The 16,620-nt window shown below is 42.4% G+C and overlaps 2 protein-coding genes across 3 annotated transcripts in view; one reads left to right on the plus strand and one right to left on the minus strand.

Moving 5' to 3' along the window:
* Window positions 1-3,244, minus strand: part of LOC132481972 (flavin-containing monooxygenase 5) — a 28,801-nt gene extending 25,557 nt beyond the window's left edge. The window contains exon 1 of the mRNA XM_060086938.1: window positions 3,110-3,244. Within this exon, the coding sequence (XP_059942921.1) occupies window positions 3,110-3,244 (135 nt within the window). The remainder of the gene's footprint in view (window positions 1-3,109) is intronic.
* Window positions 3,245-15,962: 12,718 nt separating this feature from the next.
* The window catches only part of CHD1L (chromodomain helicase DNA binding protein 1 like), a 61,568-nt gene continuing 60,910 nt past the window's right edge, over window positions 15,963-16,620 (plus strand). For both annotated transcript variants that reach the window (XM_060090390.1, XM_060090391.1), the window contains exon 1: window positions 15,963-16,150. In XM_060090390.1, coding sequence (XP_059946373.1) covers window positions 16,018-16,150 — 133 coding nt within the window. In that variant the 5' untranslated portion in view covers window positions 15,963-16,017. The remainder of the gene's footprint in view (window positions 16,151-16,620) is intronic.

Genomic DNA, 16,620 nt, shown 5'->3' on the forward strand with positions numbered 1-16,620 from the left:
TATCCATATGGTACCTTTGTATCACATATACACTTTAAAACCTCTCTATGTGAACTGTAGTTATCAGATCAGCAGCAGCAGCATCACCTGGGGCTTCAAGTGAAATACAGAATCTTGGCACCACCCCAGATTAATGTATCGGAATGTACACTTCAGGAAAAGCTCCTGTGATTCATGTGCACATTACAGTTGGAGAAGCACTGCTTTGGTATACTTTAAGGATTTTTAAAATTCAGATTGACTAAAGAATATTAAAAATTATTTTCCAGCATTACATACTTCTTAAAACCTCAGCATTTCATAAGGGATTTATAATTTTAAGCTATTTTGTTCATAAAGTAATATTGCAGTATGAAAATTAAAGTGATACGTCTCACATTACTACTGACTTTTCACCATCAGTCTGGTCTAATATTAATGAGGAGACCAAGAAGAAAGAAATTTATACTGCGTCCCTGAGAACTGTTACAAGAAAGAGAAAATGGAAGCCCTGAGTTGCCAGTGGCTTACTGGACACCCGGTAGCAATGGTGGAATTCCAAATTGCTTGAGATGATCCTATATATGAAACCCCCAATGAATTACAGAAAATTTAGTGGGAGTAGGATGGGGGAGAGGAAGACTCCAAATAACAAGCAAGGGGGTCACAGAAAAGCAGATCTCAGAGGCAATTCTTGAGGAAACCAGCATCAGCATGTAAAACATGTTTAATCTGCAATTAATGGATGTTTATAATACCTCAGGCTCCACAACTGTGTAACTGTGGAATATGTGAGAATGAAGGTCTCTATTTCCACAAGCATTCTAAGCAGCCACCCAAGATATTTTGCTTCTCTAGGATTCATTTATAAAATGTAAATATATCTGGTTCCTAATATATGCCAGGCATCACCTGTGGCTCTAGAGATATAGTGGTGTTTGTGTGTGTGTGTGTATAATATATGTAAAATATATGTATGTTATATATAATATAATAGACACAGATGTGGTCTGTCTTAACAGAAGTCAGACTATTATAATGAAATATAGCTTATTTATTTTCAAGGAAGCAGTTTATAAGGTGTTGAAATTTTGCCAAGATTATAATCAGAAAAAACTCCAAATTGGGTATTTAAGAGAGAAGAAGTTTAAACCACTTTGGAAATAAAACCCGATAATCAGGTAGGATGGTGGACCCTTCACTAATTTCATGCCTGGTCAGTAGTTGCCAGACCTGGCTAGGATGCTTACCAGACACCAAACATGTTGGCCACACTCTAGGCCTACTGAATAATAATTGATGTTTAGCAATTATTGTGCCACTGTTATTAGTGATGACATAATTATTCATTCACTTAATCCCCACAATAACTCTATGAAGTGGGTGCCAGTATTATCTCCTTCTTAAAGATGACAACACAGAAGTACAGAGGGCATGGTTTTCCCCAAGGTCAGAGTAGGATTTGAACCCAGACGTGCTCTTAACCTCTACACCATGTTGTGGCTGGATTTCAAAAGTAAAATTTTCTATTGATTTCAAAATATTAATTAACAGTTTTTTCAGCCATGCCGAAGAATGATTATGACCGAGCCATGGGTGGTGTGCTAAGGAGTATCCACTCTAGCTCTGAATAAGGATGATTGTCAAATAGAATTAGTCCCCAAGACAGAGCCCAAATGCAAAACAACTGTACTGCTGTTCTACTAAGGAATGCTATGAATGAATGAAACCACTTTTAAGTAGCTGGCCAACACCGTCTCCATTTTGTGAAATATGAAACTAATCTGGACACCTTAATACACTTAAAACACTGGCTTAAAAAGTGAGTTGAAAAGCAAACCCAATGGATGTTGCTTTGGAGATCAGTTAAGGAGGGTGATATTCTTTGACATATAATAAGCTTAACTATCATTTAAGTAAGAAGATATCTTAACTGTTGGTAACAAGTTGCAGGGCTGGGTGTGCATATTAAAACAACTCAACTTTAAAACTGAGTCTCTGCAAGGACAAGAAAAGCCAGTTGCAGGTGCCCTCTGCCCTTCCCTGAAGATAGGACTACTGCTTTGATTTCTCAAGTGAAGGAAAAGTGCAAAGTAAAGAAGGCAGCCAGATTTTATATCCTATTCAAGCACTAGAATCATTAGAGAATTGTTTAAAGTAAAGAAGGAAGGAAGCAACGATGGAAGGAAGGTAAGAAAGAAAAGAAAAAAAAAACAGTAAGGTTAGAAGAGACTGAAAAGGGGGATTCCTGGAAGGAGTTGTAAGCAGTATTCTAGATCACTTACCGATGAACGCAGGCCAAGAGCAACCACTTTACATGTCTGCCATTCTGCTACACCCCCCACCAAGATTGTTACCCTTTTCTGGATAGCAGCAAAACTCATTACAGACAGTGCCCAACTTGTGATTTTTTTGACTTTACAATGGTTCAAAAGCAATACACATTCAATAGAAACCACACTTTGAATTTTGAATTTTGATCTTTTCCCGGGTTAGCGATATTTTGTAACATACTCTGATGATGCTGGGCCGTGGCAGCTTCCAGTCAGCTGGAAGGATCAGGAGGGTAAACAACTGATAGACTTACAACCATTCTGCACCCAAACAACCATTCTGTTTTTCATGTTCAATACAGCATTCAATAAATTACATGAGCTATTCGACACTTTATTATAAAATAGGCTTTGTGTGAGATGATTTTGCCTGACTGTAGGCTAATGTAAGTGTTTTGAGCACGTTTAAGGTAGGCTAGGCTCAGCTATGGTGTTCGGTAGGTTAGGTGTATTAAATACATTTGTAACAGGATATTTTCAATTTACTATGGGCTTATCAAGATGTAACCTCATTGTAAATCAAGGAAGATCTGAACATGAAAATGATCTCTGTGCCATTTTCACAGACATCAGTAAAGGAAAAAACGAGTGATACCTGCGTCCCATTTTGCTGCCAGCGTAGGGAAAGAGGAACCTGCATAGAACCTGAGGTGATGGCTGCTGAGAGGAGGTCAGCAGGTTGAAGTCTGGCAGGTTTAATCACTGTGAAGCCCGTCATACTTCCTGACACGAGGTAAAATATCTTATGCACCTAGTTACAGCGAGAATTCCAAGTATTAAGGAACCAGGAGATTTACCTGAAACCTCCACAGCCCTCCGATGTCATCAGTCCCTTCAAAGCAGACAGGCTCCAAACCTTCTTCCAGGCAGCACTTGATAGACGTGAGCCCACTCGCTCCTCCCCCAATCACAGCAATTCTTTTCTTGGTCATGGTCTCCAGAGATCTTCACCGGGCTGGGTCAGTGTAACCTGTCCTAAAGAAAGGATGACAAAAGACAGAAAGCACACACCAGTTATCACCTTTCAAAGAAGAGCTTGAACGTGGCATTTAGATAAATTCTGCAGCAGCAGGTGCCTTTGGGGAACCCAGATTCCATTGTCCTCGTGGACCACCGGGAACTACTACACCTTGGATGGGTGAGCCCTGTGCCTGGAAGACCCAGAGCTGAGACCCAGAGCTGAGAGCTCTGCTGCGGTACCCGACCTCGCTGCCTTTGCCCCAATACTGGCAGATCCTTCAGCTGCGATCTGGAGGGCACTGCACTTTCAGCTCTTTGCAAAGAAATGTAAAGCAACAAAGTACAAACAGCAGCAATAGCCAATGTGGAGGGGCTGTTCAGCTCCACCTCCTTTCAGGCAACACACCGCCCACTCAGCAGCACCCATTACCCCCACAGAGGGGATAAAATGTGGGCCAAACCTGCTCTGGGCAGAAAAGATTAACCCTATGACCTCTCTGTTTTTCACCTGCAGTTGCCCACACTCTCAGCTACTCTCAGGGGAGACCCTAGGGGTCGGAATCTCCATCACCCACCCTTCCCATTCACTTTTAACTTTCTGGTGTTGTCTTATAGTGACAAACTCCTACTGGTGAAGGGAAACTGTCACCAACAACCCCGAAACAAGTCTTGCTCCAGAAGCTTACGCGGAGAACATCTATCTTTCAGGAGAACTGTCAGAACACATCCCAGCCCCTCATCCACCTCTCCAAGCCAACCCCCAACCCCACAAATCGGATCTTTGGTTCTGTGCTAAGGGAAGAAATTTACTTTAAAATACCCATGCACTGAGCTGGGTGCTGGGGTACAGTGGGGAGTGAGGGGATTAAGTTTCCTACTTAGAGGAGCTTATAGTTTAGTAGAGAAGACTGATACACAAACAGATAATTTCAAAAAAATAAAAATACTGTAAAAAAAGCGCTTTCCTCACACAGCTACCTGTGTGATTACAAACACAAAATATCCACTTTTAAAATGTAACAAATTTTTCAAATTATTCAGAAAAGACCAATGTAATGGATATAGGATTTCATACACTGGGTCAGAATCAGGGCTCATTCAACCCAGGAGTCTATTTTGACAGGTGTAAGGGGTTCTGGGAGAGCTGGGTTGTGAGAGATGCCATGCATCTTTGTGCACCTTATACTACTCCCTGAGTCAACCTTGCTGAAGATAATTTGATGCCAATAATTCCAGCACTGGGTTTTGACTTACTGACCTGGCTTTGACTTAGTGACCTCACCCCGAATGTATCCCTCCCAGACCAGTGGGTTATTTCTCAAGGGTTTACCTTATATGGTGCAAAAGATACAATGGGAATGGATAGTATCTTTTGGGAATGCACACATGTAATCCTCTCGGCAACCCCATGAAGAAAATACTATCAAGTACTTTCAAGTACTATCAAGTAAGAAAAAGTACTTGTAGTTTCAAGTAAGTACTATCAAGTTCTTACTTACTTGCAAGTAAGTGAAAAGGCAGGTAGGTACACCTGGCAGTCTGGCTTCAATCACTATATATACTCTCCTTTATGAGAATTTTCTTACATCTTATTTAGCCACAAGTCTTTGTCCATTTCTCGTCTCTCTGTTGCATCCCTTTTCTTTGCCTAACTCCTGCCTTTACAGTGTACACTTTAGTTGAACTGCTTTTAGCTGTTGCATTATTTCAACTACTTTAAAATATGTTTAAAAATAGATCTTTGGTTTTGGAAATCATTTGGCTCCATCAGGAAGACTCCTGCTCAAAATATGGTCTGAGTTATATGAACACACACACACATAAACACAGGCACACAGTAGGGAACACAGGACATCAACATAGCCTAATGGGAGAGTAAAGGGAAAGAAGCTTAAGGATGGAGTTATATATATTTCTCAGTAATTAAAAAAAGTGTTTTTGTTTTTTGATGCAGTGCTGTCTTTTTGTTATGGTTCTTATTTATCAAAGTGTCATTAATCTCTCAATAGTTGTATTTGTCTTTAAAAAAAAAATCTACTATTTAGTTTTGTTCTGGATTCTCTTCTCACTTTGCTCCAGAAATCCCTTATTTAACTAGTGTCCTCACCATCAAATACCATGAAATAGAATGTCTTTTGTCACCAAATATGTTTTCTGCTGTCTAAGGCTACTTTCTCCTAGAAAGAAAAAGCAGGGGTTTGTTTTGTTTTGTTTTGTTTTTTCCAGTTACCTAAATGCATCTCTCTTGAGATTTCAAAAATATTAACCTCTCGTCTTATCCCTCCCCAAGATTTACAGCAGCGGAAGGGCCACTGAATACTAAAGAACAAGAAGTTGTCATATAATCATCCTGTTTCTATTACACCATGGTTTATTGGGTGTTGGAGAAGTAAGTGACTTCCTTTGAGTTAATGAGTTGCTGGACCGCAAAAAGCCAATCTGAGTCTGAGGGAGATGATTGCAAGTCACCCAGAGATCCCAGAATTTGAGCTGGATGCAGCACCTGGATGGAATTTGGAGTTGTCTCCCTTGGGGAGGGGATGAGCATATCAAGAGAAGGATGAACACAGAATTCTTGTGGCTAGAGGGGTGTCAGACACTGCTAACTCTTCATTAAAATCTGTTTTCCTCCTATTACAGCATTATAGGACTGTAGCTGGGATGGGGCTGCCCAAATAGCAACAGTATTTCCCAGTTTCCCTTGCAGCTGCACGTGGACATATGACTAAGTTCTCACTGAGCTCTGTCTAATCCATTTAAAAGTCAATGGTTTGCCCTGGACTTCTGCCCACTCTTCTTTCCTGTAGCCTAGAATAATGGTAACCAGAGAGACCTTTGGGAACTATGTATTGAAGTAGGTCCACCATCAGATTGGAGCCCTAAATGACTGGATATTCTAATCTGGTTTTATTAATCTTGGAGTGTTACATGAAAGATAAGTAAATTGCTGTTTTATTTGTGCTATTGAGTTGTTTTTTTTTTTGCTGTATGCGGGCCTCTGACTGCTGTGGCCTCTCCCGTTGCGGAGCACAGGCTGCGGACGTGCAGGCTCAAGGGCCCAGCCCCTCAGCGGCATATGGGGTCTGCTATCGAGTTTTAAATTTTGCTTTTTACAGCTGTTTAGACAACCCTAATTAATATTAGTATCAATATTCTTTGGATCTGTAACTTTTTTTTTTTTTTTTTTTTTTTGTGGTACGCGGGCCTCTCACTGTTGTGGCTTCTCCCGTTGCGGAGCAGAGACTCCGGACGCACAAGCTCAGCGGCCATGGCTCACGGGCCCAGCCGCTCCGCGGCATGTGGGATCTTCCCAGACCGGGGCACGAACCCGTGACTCCTGCATCGGCAGGCGGACTCTCAACCACTGCGCCACCAGGGAAGTCCTGGACCTGTAACTTTTTAAAGACTGATATCTTTCATAAAAGTTTTCAGTTATAGGGCTTCCCTGGTGGTACAGTGGTTAAGAATCCACCTGCCAGTGCAGGGGACACAGGTTCGAGCCCTGGTCCAGGAAGATCCCACATGCTGCGGAGCAACTAAGCCCATATGCCGCAAGCACCAAGCCTGCACTCTAGAGCCCGCAATCCACAACTACTGAGACCACGTGCCACAACTACTGAAGCCCACGCACCTAGAGCCCGTGCTGCACAACAAGAGAAGCCACCGCAATAAGAAGCCCGTGCACCGCAACGAAGAGTAGCCCCCACTTGCTGCACCTAGTGAAAGCCCACGTGCAGCAACAAAGACCCAATGCAGCCCAAAATAAATAAATTAATAAGAAAGATTTTCAGTTATAAACGTGAACTTATACAATAATAATACCTTTAAAAATAAAATTCTGAAAAGTGTTTTAATGCAACCATTTTACATATTGGAATTTTAACTTATAAATGAATTACTTGGATAATTTTGAATGTATTAGAGATGCCTAGTTATAGGAAAACTGATGAATTCTTTTATGAACTGAATATTCATCTCTCCCTACTGAATCAGTTTCAGAACAATACAAGAATTACTTTTAAAACTTAATATTGTAAAATGTAATTTTAATGCTCTACTACTTTAATTGTGTTTTGTAATTAATTACTTTTAAACTTGGCAAATATGTTTTATGTTGTTTTTAAATTACTTGTAAAATGTTTTAAACCTTGACTCAAATTTTCTCTGTTTAGGCTAACTGCAAATTTGCAAGTGAGTATATACAGGCTCAACTTTGACTAAAGTTTTTCTACAGACAAAAGGCAGGCAGAGGACATGGGGGGTGGGGGGAGGACCATAGGGTTCTGCTCCATTTCAGCTGTGCTTCCTATGCATCCAGTGCTGCATGCCATTCTCTAACATACAAACACAAGTAATGGAAGAGCCTGCCCTTCATGATTTTCAAAGATGATTGGAAATACAGAATATAAACCCATTAAAAAGATTTAGAGATACTTAAAAATACCATAAAAAACAAGAGGAAAATCTCCAATGAAGAAATGACTGGGTTCTAAAAAGTTAATCAATTTTAACAATTTTAATCAATTGTTGAAAATCAGAATACATTTTCCCATAGAAACAATGTCATTTTTCATGGTTAAGGCACTGGAAATATTGTAAAAATCAACTGAAGCTCAAAAGAAAATCAGTTAGGGCTTCCCTGGTGGCACAGTGGTTGAGAGTCCGCCTGCCGATGCAGGGGACACGGGTTCGTGCCCCGGTCCGGGAGGATCCCACATGCCGCGGAGCGGCTGGGCCCATGAGCCATGGTCGCTGAGCCTGCGCGTCCGGAGCCTGTGCTCCGCAACGGGAGAGGCCACAACAGGGAGGGGCCTGCGTACCGCAAAAAAAAAAAAAAAAAAAAAAAAAGAAAATCAGTTAAAATTCTGGATCAGTAGGAATGGAAGTTTTGTGGTAATGACTCATTCACATTGGGCAGAACAGCACTCATATCTGATGAGTCTTTGGGGACTCTTGTCCTCCCATTCACTCCTCAAGCACAGGGTCCTTCTTGTGGCCTGCACATCAGAGACAGTTGAGACTTGTCCTAGGGTGGGGACAGTGGAGATCACGAGAAGGAGATGATTCTGGTATGGTTCAGAGGTAGAATGACTGTAATGATGGATGTGGAGCAGAGGTGTCATACAGAGAGTTTTCTTGTGCACTTTCCCAGCCACTATCCACCTCCAGAGGTAAGCATTGTTTCCTTTTGTTTTTGTTTGTTTTTTTATTACTGTTTGTTTTTTATTTATTGACATGTAACATATGAGTTTCAGGTGTACAACACTTGTGCATCTGAATGATATTTGTATATTGTGAAATGATAACCAAAATAAGTCTAGTTAACATCTGATGCTTTTATTTGTTCTCAAACTTCATATAAATAGAATTATATAGTATGTACTCACTCTCTGTGCTTAGAATCGTTACACAATGTAGTGTTTTTAAGATTTATCCAGGTAGTTGCATGTATCAGTAGGTTGCTCTTTTTATTTGTATGAATCTATAATTTGTTTATCCATTCTCCCATTGATGAATATTTGGATTATTTCCACTTTTTGGTGTAATGAAGAAGGTGTTTTATTCTGGAACAAGTCCTTTTTGTGGACATCTGCCCTCATTTTTCTTGTGTGCCTAAGAGTGCAATTGCTGGTCATAGGGTAGGTTTATGTTTAACTTTAGTTGAAACTGCCAAAAAGTTTTCAGAAGAGGTTGTGCCATTTTATACACTCACCTGCAATATATAAAATTCTAGTAGCTTCATAGCCTCTCAACACTTGGTACTGTTAGCCATTCTTGTGGGTGTGTGGTATTATCTCATGGTGTTTTCGATTTGAATTTCCCTGATGACTAATGATGTTGAACATCTTTCCATTTAACTTCTTGGCCATTTGTACATCTCCTTTGCAAAGTGTTTGTGAAAACGTTTTGCCTGTTTTTTAAAAGCTGAGTGGTCTTATTATTGAGTTGTAAGAGTTCTTTGTACAAGCTGGTTACCAATTCTTTGCAGACATATTTATTTCAAAATATTTATTTATTTTTGGCTGTGTTGAGTCTTAATTGCTGTGTGTGGGCTTTCTCTAGTGGCGGCGAGTGGGGGTTACTCTTCATTACTGTGAGCAGGCTTCTCATTGTGGTGGCTTCTCTTGTTGTGGAGCATGGGCTCTAGGTGCGTGGGCTTCAGTAGTTGTGGCGCACGGGCTTAGTTGCTCTGCGACATGTGGGATCTTCCCGGACCAGGGCACGAACCTGTGTCCCCTGCACTGGCAGACAGATTCTTAACCACTGTGCCACTAGGGAAGTCCCTCACTTTCTTAATTGTGTTTTTTGATGAGCAGAAGTTTTAAATTTGGATGAAATCTACTTTATAATTTTTTTCTTTAGGGTTAGTACTTTTTGCTTTTATTTAAGAAATCTTTGCCTACTCCAAGATCATATAGTCTCCTGTGTTTCCAACTAGATACATATTTTAGATTTCACATTTAGATCTACAATCCATTTTTAAAAAAAATTATTTTCTTTATTTTTTGGCTGTAGTGTCTTAGTTGCGGCATGTGGGATCTTCACTGAGGCATGTGGGCTTCTCTCTAGTTGTGGCGTGTGGGTTTTCTCTCTCTAGTTGTGGCGCTTAAGCTCCAGGGCGCGTGGGCTCTGTAGTGCACGGCACGCAGGCTCTTTCATTGAGGCCTGCGAGTGCAGTAGTTGTGGCATTCGAGCGTAGTTGCTCCACGGAATGTGGGATCTTAGCTCCCTGACCAGGGATCAAACCTGTGTCCACAGTATTGGAAGGTGGATTCTTTACCACTGGACCTCAGGGAAGTCCCCTGCAATCCATTTTAAATTAATTTTTTTGTGAATGGTGTGAGTGTAAGAGTCACGGTTTATTTTTTTCTATTTGGATGCTGTATTCTTCCAACACCATTTATTCTAAGACCTTTCTTCCCCTTCGAATTGCATTGGTGTCTTTTTCATTGGTCAAGTAACAATATATGTGTGAGCCTATATCTGGACTCTATTCTGTTCCATTGATCTATTTGTTTATCCTTATGCCTATACCATAGTGTATTAATTACTTGCCTTGATAGTAAAATTTGAAAATTGGTAGCATAAATCCTCCATCTTTATTTTAAAGATGATTTTGATGATTGCATTTAAATTTTAAAATTAGCCTATCAATTTCTACCAGAAAAGCCTGCTGGGATTCTGATTAGGATCGCATTGAATGTATAGACCAACTGGGGAGAAGTGACATCGTAACAATTAAACCTTACTCCATGAAATAGGCTATTTCTTCTTTTATTAGGTCTTCTTTGATTTCTCCTTGTTTTATGATTTTAACTGTAGAATCTTCTGCATTTTATTTAGTCTTGTGTACCTTATTATTTTTTAAAGCCTATTGTAAATGGTATTATTTTTACATTTTCATATTTCAATTGTTTGCTGCAAGTATAAAGAAATATAGCTGATATTTGTATATTGACTTTGTAACACATGGCCTTGCTAAATTCACTTATTACTTCTAGTGGTTTGTACATTCCTTGGATGTTCTATGTACACAATCATGTCATTTATGAATAAAGATAGTTTTACTATTTCCTTTGCAACTAAAAATTTTTTTTTCTCTCCTTATTGCACTGGCAGGAACTCCAATACAATGTTGAATATAAGTGGTGATAACAGACATCTTTATCTTGTAAAGGCGAAGCATACACTATTTCACCATTAAGTATGATATTATTTGTATGTTTTAGGTAAATAATCTTATCAAATTGAGGAAGTTTCTCTCTATTCTTAGGTCACAACTTTTACTCAAGCTCCATATCTGACTCACTAGATGCTGCTAGATAGTATCCTGCTGTGACCCAACAGAGCAGGGACATAACAGACAAGAAACACAACTTGTTCACTAACCTGTGATCATGCATGTTTTGGTAGGGTTGGTATATGCCAAAGCCCATCACTGACATGACTTGGATACCATTAATCTTATCAGGTTGCCGTTGGCAGCGGGTGTACCTTCTCTGTGGTGTAATCAAAGAATTAATATGAACACCATGCTTATATAACCTGAGCAATGAATGAAACAGGACTTGGGGTTATACTTTATTCTGGAGTTTAACACTGATTCACTAGAAAACATTGGACAAGTTGCCTAAACTCACTGCACCTTCGTTTACCCATTTGTGAAATATCCTCTCTGTACCTCAAGGTTATAACAATCATAGGTCCTGGATTTTAGAATTGTTCTACAGATACCTCATTCAAAGATTCAGCAATACTTATTATGTGCCAGGTAATCTTCTAGGTACAGTTGAATTTTCAACATATCTAAAAGTGAAATTATCTTCTCTTCCTCAGCCCAGCTTTTATCTCTTATATTCTCTGTCTCAGTGGTGGCGTCAACATCCATCCAGTTGCCTGAGGCAGAAACCCCTGGGCGTCAGTCTCAGTGTTTCTCTTTCCCTCAGTCCTGTTTCTCCTTCCCTCAGCCCTACATCGGTCCTCTCAAGTGTACCCTCACAAATGAAAAGAATCTATTACTCCCTTGCTAACCCTGCCTCAGTGTTTTCACCCTTGTGGTCTCTCTGCCTTGAACACGCTCCTTCCTGATTTCACATAGCTGGCTTCTCATCATTCAGATCTTAGCTCAAATGTCATTTTGTTAGTGACATGTTCTTCAACCCATCCAATACAGAGCTGCTCCCCAGTCCTGCTCTTAATCTATTACCCTTTTTTTCTTTTACCATCTTATTAGCACTAATACTACCTGATAACTCACTTGTACACTGCTTCCCCACCGCCACCACCATTCTGTCTGTCTCCAACACAGGATCTAAACTCTGTAAGTGCAAGGACATTTTCTGACTTGTTCACCTCCATTCCAGACACTGGGGTTGTGGCTAGCAAAACCACTATTTATTGTATTCATCCGGAAAAATCCAACCTGGTAAAATCCAGTTCTCTAACTATTCCTCACTTGCACCCAGCACACACTATGCGGACTGGTCTCGCAACCATAAACCTCAAGTGTCCCTCGCTGCTGTTTGGCAATTTTCTCCAGTCAATTCACTCTCCCACTTCCCCAGACAATTATTTCACACCTTTCCCTCCTGAAACCTCTAACCCCACTCCCCCTCCTCAAGCTCATCTGATGACTTTGTTTCTTACTTCACATACACAACAAAAACAGAAGAGATATTCCACGTGCTCTCCCCACCGCTTCTGTACATACAGTGTGCCTCTGTGTGTTCCAATGCGTGGACTGTCCATGCTCCTGTCTGGACCAACCCCTCCACTCGTACATTGGGTCCCACCTCCTCTCACTTAAGGACATCACTCCTGCAGCATCAGTTTTTCTGTCGATTGTTTTTCTCTGAGCTTTCAATATGCTCTAATGTCATCCATCTGCAAAACAACCCTCCCCTTGACCCTATTTCCCCTTTCAGTTATTGCTCCCAGTTTTCTGCTCCCTTTTACAGCAAAACTCTTTGAAAGAGGCGTGAGACATTTTGTCTCCACTTTCTTTCCTCCTATTCCATTTTTATTTTATTTTTTTTATTTTTATTTTTTTTTGCGGTACGCGGGCCTCTCACTGTTGTGGCCTCTCCCGTTGCGGAGCACAGGCTCCGGACGCGCAGGCTCAGTGACCATGGCTCACGGGCCCAGCCGCTCTGCAGCACGTGGGATCTTCCCGGACCAGGGCACGAACCCATGTCCCCTGCATCTGCAGGTGGACTCTCAACCACTGTGCCACCAGGGAAGCCCCCTCCTATTCCATTTTTAAAACCCACTTCTGTATACAGAAATCATTCTTGTCACGGTCAACAATGACTACCATATTGCCCAATCCAGTGGTTATTTCTCTGTCCTACCTTTATTCCACCTCTTAGATGCATTTGACACAATCACACTTCTTAAAGCACCTCATTTGGCTCAGGGACACCATGTTCTTAGTTCTCATACTATGTCACAGGCTGTTTGTTCTTCTTAGTCTCTTCTGCTGGTTCCGCCTCATCTTCTTGTCTTCTAAATATTAGTTGTCCTAGGCTTAGTCTCTTTTATAGTTTCAGTCATCTCTTAGGGGGACCCATCTAGTATCAAAGCTTAAGGTCTATCTTAAAATGAGGACTTCCATATTTATACATTCAGTTCCAATCTCTCCCCTGAATTCCAGACTAATCTGATTATCTATTCAAAATCTATACTTGAATATCTAGTAACCATTTCATGCTACTCCGTCCAAAAATGAATTCTTCATGTTTCTCAAACCTCCTCATTCTCAGTCTTCTCCCTTCCATAAATGGAAACTCCATTATACCATTTTCTTAGGCCAAATCCCTGAAATCACCCTTTATTCCTCTACTTCTCTCAGATACTTTGTCAGTGTATTTTTTTAAAACTTAAAAAAAAATATTTATTTATTTATTTATCTTTGGCTGCATTGGGTTTTTGTTGCCGCACACAGGCTTTCTCTAGTTGTGGCGAGTGGGGTCTACTCTTCCTTGCGGTGCACGGGCTTCTCATTGTGGTGGCTTCTCTTGCTGCAGAGCACGGGCTCTAGACACGCGAGCTTCAGTAGTTGTGGCTCATGGGCTCTAGAGCGCAGGCTCAGCAGTTGTGGCACGCAGGCTTAGCAGCTCCTTGGCATGTGGGATCTTCCTGGACCAGGGCTCGAAACTGTGTCCCCTGCATTGGCAGGTGGATTCTTAACCACTGCACCACCAGGGAAGTCCCTGAATCAGTGTATTTTATAGGCTCTACCTTTTTTTTTTTTTTTTTTTTTTTTTTGCGGTATGCGGGCCTCTCACTGTTGTGGCCTCTCCCGTTGCGGAGCACAGGCTCCGAACGCACAGGCTCAGCGGCCATGGCTCACGGGCCCAGCCGCGGAGCGGCATGTGGGATCTTCCCGGACTGGGGCACGAACCCGCGTCCCCTGCATCGGCAGGCGGACTCTCAACCACTGCGCCACCAGGGAAGCCCGGCTCTACCTTTAAAAAATATCTAGTATGTTACCACCTCTCACCACTCCAATGCCACCACAGTGACCCAACAACTATCCTCTCTTGCCCAGACACCTGCAACAGTCTCCTAACTGGTCTCCCTGCTTCCACTCTGCTCTCTTCTATAGACTTTTCATACAGCATTCAGAGTAGACTTATAGGCATCATCTCAACTAGCTGACTTGGAGTCTCTCAGTTACCTTTATACAGTTACCTAGCTGTGCTTTAGATGCCAGACTAAATATATCAACAGAACACTTAGCTTATAGCTAGTATCCTATCTCTGGTATTATACAAAAACAAATGTACTTTAAGTTAAAAATAATGAACACCCTTTTGCTTGAGCTGCAGGTAGTTGATATTGCTGCTTTAGTGGATAAGTCTACCCACAGAGCCTAGAGGGGAAGAAATAAGTCAAACACAGAGACCAGGATGCAAACGCCACTCAGGAGCAGCCACATAGGACAGAAGCCCCTCCAGAGAAGCCAGCAAAGGGCACAAGTCTATGTTAAGGTTTTGAGAAAATACCCGGGTAGGATATCAGTGTAGCCCCATTAAGTGACTTTCTCTTTCACCTTAACGTTGATCACTACCTGATTTTACTTGCTTATTACTTGTCTCCTCCTTTTGAAATATAAGCTTAAACTATAAACTTAATATAAGTATAATTTACTTAAATGTTCTACAGATGAGATCAGTGGCCTCTATCTCCAGTGCCAAAAGAGTGCTTGGCACATAGTAGATGTTCAGTCAGTATTTACAGAATGACTCAAGACACAAAGCTAGCTTCACAAACAGTGCTTTGTTTGAGTTTTTATGAATAAACAAACCTGAAGACATCTCCTTTGTAGCTAAGTTCCCCCATTTATTTAAAGGGGGTGAAGATGTGGGGAGTGCAACTTTAATCTGTGTTTACTGAAGGTGGAAGCACCAAGATTTAACCTAAATAGGAATTCAGTGTTCTTATGACATTACCCAGAGAATAACATGGTTACTGTTTCAGCTTTGTCAATTACCACTCCAAGTCACAGTTTCTTCAACTGTGATGTAGGAACAATTATGCTACCTATTTATAGGGTTATCGGGAGGATTAAATGAGACAGCAACTCTAACGCATCAATAAATGCAGGTATTTGGTTGTTATCATAATATTTGTATTAGTGGTATACGACTAATCATAAATCACTACATCTTAAATCCACTTAAAGTTTATGTTGAGTCATGGTGACTCACAATCTAACATAGCGCTTCAATTTGCTCCCCATAATTCACTTAAGAAACCCAGTGTGGCAACGACATCTTTCATGATTTTAATTTTCTACCATTCAGAAGTTCCACCCTACAGACAACAGGGAGTAAGAGGATTTCAGGGCCCAAGCCAATTTATTACTCGTGTAAACTGAACTTTACAATCTTGCTGTGAATTGCTGAGGGGCAGAGGCGATGTCTTACTGAATGCTATAACCCCAGAGCCCAGCAGAGCACCTGGCACATGACAGTCAATGTTGATTAAATAATAAGTGAGTGACGAGCGTTTCAGGTCATCAGTCGCCTAGAGAGGGCATAAGCTGTGAGAATCGAGCGGCCCCACGCGCACCCGGCTGCAAGCGCTCCTCAACAGCGGGTAGGATACCTTCCGGCACTCTCCGCGCCCAAACCTCAGCGCCGGACGCGCCCTCTGGCGGCGGCGGCGCCCGGGGGTTAGGCCGCGAACGTCGGGAAGGAAGCGCGCGGGGCGGCGCAGGGCGGAGTCTCGCCGTGGCTTGATGGAGCGTGAGGGCGCTGCGACCCGCGAGGGCGGCATGCCCGGCTTTCTACAGACTCTTCAGGGCGAGAGCCGAGTCGAGGCGGCGCGGGCGCGGGTGCAGGAGCAGGACTTGCAGCAGTGGGGCCTGACAGGTCAGTGGCCACGGGGGAACTTCCGGCTACGCCGCGCGACTCTTCGGGACTCTCTTCTCCCGGCCCGGGACCCGGCGCCAGGAACGGTCCGGCGGTGCCGCGGGTGGACCGTCTTGTGGGTTTTTAACCTGCGGACAACAGGGCCTTCCCTTCTCGCCCCTGCGGTGGGGCTGGGCGGAGAGGAACCCCGCCTGGGGCCAGGTAGCCCTTACCCCGCCTGCGCAGCGCGCAGGGCCCGCGGACGCGGGAAGAATGTGTTTCCCGGCAGGGAAGCGAGGCCCGCCCGCGGCCCCCGCCACCCGGCACGCTGGCCCTGTGGAGGGGGAACTTGGTGAGGCCCCTGTTCGGAAGGTAGGACCGTCCTCTCTGAAGAAGCGGAGGGCATCCTGGCGCCCCAAAGGTGTGGGTTTAAAATTTCTGTTCCGGTGGGTTTGGAGGCCTGGCTTGGGGGGTTTAACTAGTTGCTTGTG

The sequence above is a fragment of the Mesoplodon densirostris genome, chromosome 2 (assembly GCF_025265405.1).
Source record: "Mesoplodon densirostris isolate mMesDen1 chromosome 2, mMesDen1 primary haplotype, whole genome shotgun sequence".
NCBI classification, from domain to species: Eukaryota; Metazoa; Chordata; class Mammalia; order Artiodactyla; family Ziphiidae; genus Mesoplodon; species Mesoplodon densirostris.